Below are 3,738 nucleotides of genomic sequence, written 5' to 3'. Positions count from 1 at the left end.
ATGTACACGGGTAGATGATGCAGGATCGCGTGACGGAGGAGGAGGTTGTGGCGCCACTCTCGATCCAGTTCTTCTTGAGGTATGAGTTCATCTCCCGATGACCAGCCGTGGCGGCGCCACTCGCGGAAGGCTCGCACTGCTTCTGGAGTTCCATATGGCAGCGGCCACGTCCCAAGTCAGTAACGGCGAGGAGCGAGGTGTATTTTGGAGCGAGCCGAGGTCCACTGACTCGGTGCTAATGAGGTCCCGCTGCTGGCAGCACTAGAACTGTCAAACGACGAATGGACGGGCGAGCGGAAGTGGTCGGGATGCGCGCCGGCGGAGCAGCGCAGGTCGAGGGGCAGGAACACACGACGGAGCAGGTGAGCTGAGGGCCGTGTGCCACGTACGGCGGCGCGCGCGCAAGACTAGTTATCACACACCTACCCGTATAACTTGATTATGTACTGCAACTTGCTGAACCAAACAGAGGTAAGGAAACTTGTGCCGTTACACACCAGAGCCAAACAAAATACTAGCGATTTTCCTTTTACAGAGCTAATACATCTGTTATCTGTTACAGTTTATGTTTACGTTACCAAAGCTGAACCAAACACGTCCAAAGTAGTATACCGAGTAAACGTCAAAAACCACCTCTATCATCTTCATTAAATGAGAATCTTTGTGGAAGATCAATCGATTTCCATTAGTCCAATTCCCTTTTCACATAGGACGGCGAGGCTATATACATATGATGCTCCGGTTAGAGAGATACAAATCTAAAAAATTAAATGATATGGGAGATTCGTTTACCTTTTTGTCATGTTAATGTATGCACAGCCCCGGACACGTCCCAAATTAAAGTTCACCCAGTTCTCATACCTGCAAAATTGTAAAGCATGGCGTCATTAAAAAAAAGGAATGGGAAATGCACTTGCAATGTTTGTCCGAGTTTTTTTTTTTTTTTTGCAAATCATGTTTGTCTGAGTGAAAGACTAGCGTATGGAAATATAAATGTTACCTGTGAGTAGTTGAGTCACAAAAAGAAACAGTGTGGTCATCTGACACCGTAAGCAGAATCGGACGACCTGAAAGATTTTCAACCACAGCAATATTGCAGCCAATGTCTTGTAATCCCTTGATACGTTTAATACGTTTTTTTTCTTGCAAATCCCAGATCTGGTAAAAACACGGAGCTTGAGGCGGTACAACAAAATAATTTACACATGCATCATTAGTAGTATTATGCTTCTTTTTTGGCGAGCTCTGCATGTGTTACTACAAAACAGTATTGAAGATGTCATACCTGTGCTCTCCCATACAAACGTGCAACCAAATACTGCAAATCACCACCCGGGCTGAAATAATCAAGACCACGAGCATGTCTAGAACCGCATTCGAATGAGGCGACAGGAGTAGGACTAGGAGAATACATGTCCCAGATCTGTCAATCTCAAGCATCAGTATGAAATTATTAGGAAAATTAATATGGAAACTGCTCGTATACTAAAAAAATCTTCACCAACTAATTAATGAACCTTTATCGTGCAGTCCTCTGAACAACTAGCAAAAGTGTTTCCCGCTGTATGCGGATTGAACCTGATTGCTTGCTCAATATCTTCCGAGTGTCCTTCGAATGTCCGTATGCACTGCCAGCCAGCCTTCCAGTCCCAAAGTTTGATCACATTGTCCCAAGATGCCGAAAGCACTAATGGCTTACTGGGGTGAACCTCCAGCAAGGTGACGTGTTCTGCGTGACCTCTAAAACTCTGCAGCTTCTCCTCTTTTTCATATGAATACACGTGGATATATCCTAAAGTATCACCGGCCACAAAAACCTGCAGCGGCTCGATGAATTTAGCTGCCATAGCGAACAACTTTTGCGGACCTATGCCGTGGATTGCCATCACTCTTGTCTACAAAAAAGATGCAAAATGCTTAATCAGTTCGGTACTGTCCTCTTCCACTGTTTTACAAGCAACATGGAAAATTATCACTTTGGCATTATGGGTGTGTGGGCCCATCCCTATCCTAAACTCTTCCACTCGTTTTCTTCTAGAGAAATTTTCGGCCGCCTATCCCGAGGTTGCTCGCTGCTTATTCTCGAGTTTTCCCCTCGTCCGCCGTCGACTACGGCAACCGTTCGCCCGCGGCGTGTGTGCTCCGCATCTCCCGATAGCCGCATCGTACCGCGTTGCTCCTCGCCTCCTTCCTCCTACTGCTCCCCAACGCTGAAGCACGATGAACCAACGACACACTCAACCCTAGATGGTGGCAGCGGGAGCAGGCTGCTGCAGCGGGAGATGTATGTAAATTGTGATCTCATAATAATTTAAATTGTGATCTTACATGAAGCTCCCCTGAAGATGTATGTAGAACGCAATATTAACGTAGATGTAAAACCGTTCATATGGGCATCATTATAGTATTGGTCCATTGTTCTATTTTCATGCCTCTAGGTACAAGTTTAAGATTGGTGTGAAAGAAAATACTCCCTCCGTCCACAAATAAGTGTACATGCGGGTTTTTCAAGATAAATTATGAAGTGGAGTAAAAAATACATTAAAAACATGCATCTCTCCTCTTTAATTCTTTCACCTCCAATAGACTAAGTGCATGTAGAAAACAAGAAAAATATGTGTTTAATATTATTGGGTTTGATTTCCGTGCGATGAGAGAGAAGCAATTAAAGTGCATTATGAAGATAGAAGTACACTCTTTTGTGGACAAAGTTTAGAGTTAGATGTCCACTTATTTGAGGATGGAGGGAGTATGTAGCATACAGGGCATCTCGGAGGACGGCACATCCATTGCAGACCTATGGGGGTCGGTGTTGGCCAGAGGCTCGATGGCATTCCTCCGAACTCCGAAGAGCTGCATCCTGCCGGTGTTGTGGCCGAGGAGCCGGGGATGATATCGTGTATATATATTGGGTGGGGTTCCCATGTAAGTCTTCTGGCTCCTCCAAAACTGGATTCTTCTAAATGTTGTTTGGATCTAGGAGTTAGTCTGTCGGTGGGTGGCTTGGTATAGAGCTGCTTAACGTCTCAGACTCGCTGTTTGACAGAAAGATATGTGAGGCTCTGGTGACAGTCATATACCATTTTTTGCTGTGAAATTTATGATAGTTAATGGGTTATGATTTGGTTTCCGGTGCTTTCATACGCGATGATGATAATGTTATGAGCTTCAACATCATCACTGGTGAAAGCATGCACACTTTGCCCAAAATTTCAGAATACTTCTATTTTTTCTCGCCTTCAATTTTTTATATCCCCTTCAGGTTGGTTTATACCAGTACCATTTTCATTGTGTTGCAAGCTTGCACTCTGAGAATTCATTATTTGGTAATTAAAACATGAAGTTCATGCTGAAAATTTATTTGTGGAATCAATTGGTTGATATGTAACCTTTGCTACACGAAGATGAGTAATAATATAATCTCTGGAATAACTGGTGATGTTTTTGTTCATTATAGTAAACTTAGTAATGAAGTGAATTCCCACGCCTTGAATCCCAGTGCCAGATGCAATTCTTCATAAATCCCTTACACTGTATAATAGAATAACTAAGACGGATCAGCAGGTTTTAGAGATGCAGCGGCTGGTCCGTAGGCACTTATTCACCTAGTACTTCATATTGCTCCATAAGATGTCATGCTTTCAATAGTCTGCATCTTTGACAGTCTTTTTAATGTAGGATTTCCTCGTGAAAAAGCATTGCAACATCGTCCTCCGCAAGGAATGGATCAAGGCTGCG

At 43.8% G+C, this 3,738-nt stretch overlaps 1 protein-coding gene across 1 annotated transcript; it reads right to left on the bottom strand.

Moving 5' to 3' along the window:
• Positions 1 to 429: 429 nt before the first annotated feature.
• LOC127319767 (uncharacterized) lies at positions 430 to 3,309 on the bottom strand. Its single transcript, XM_051349745.2, has 5 exons — positions 1,518 to 3,309; positions 1,286 to 1,423; positions 1,001 to 1,158; positions 793 to 861; positions 430 to 720 (listed from the first exon to the last, which is right to left on the bottom strand). The coding sequence occupies exons 1-5, from the start codon at positions 1,884 to 1,886 to the stop codon at positions 672 to 674; spliced, it is 783 nt and encodes a 260-aa protein (XP_051205705.1). The 5' UTR covers positions 1,887 to 3,309; the 3' UTR covers positions 430 to 671.
• Positions 3,310 to 3,738: the final 429 nt, after the last annotated feature.

Source organism: Lolium perenne, chromosome 5 (assembly GCF_019359855.2).
Source record: "Lolium perenne isolate Kyuss_39 chromosome 5, Kyuss_2.0, whole genome shotgun sequence".
Lineage (NCBI taxonomy): Eukaryota > Viridiplantae > Streptophyta > Magnoliopsida > Poales > Poaceae > Lolium > Lolium perenne.
The sequence above is the reverse complement of the archived record's forward strand: the minus strand, read 5'-3'. Positions and strand labels throughout refer to the sequence as shown.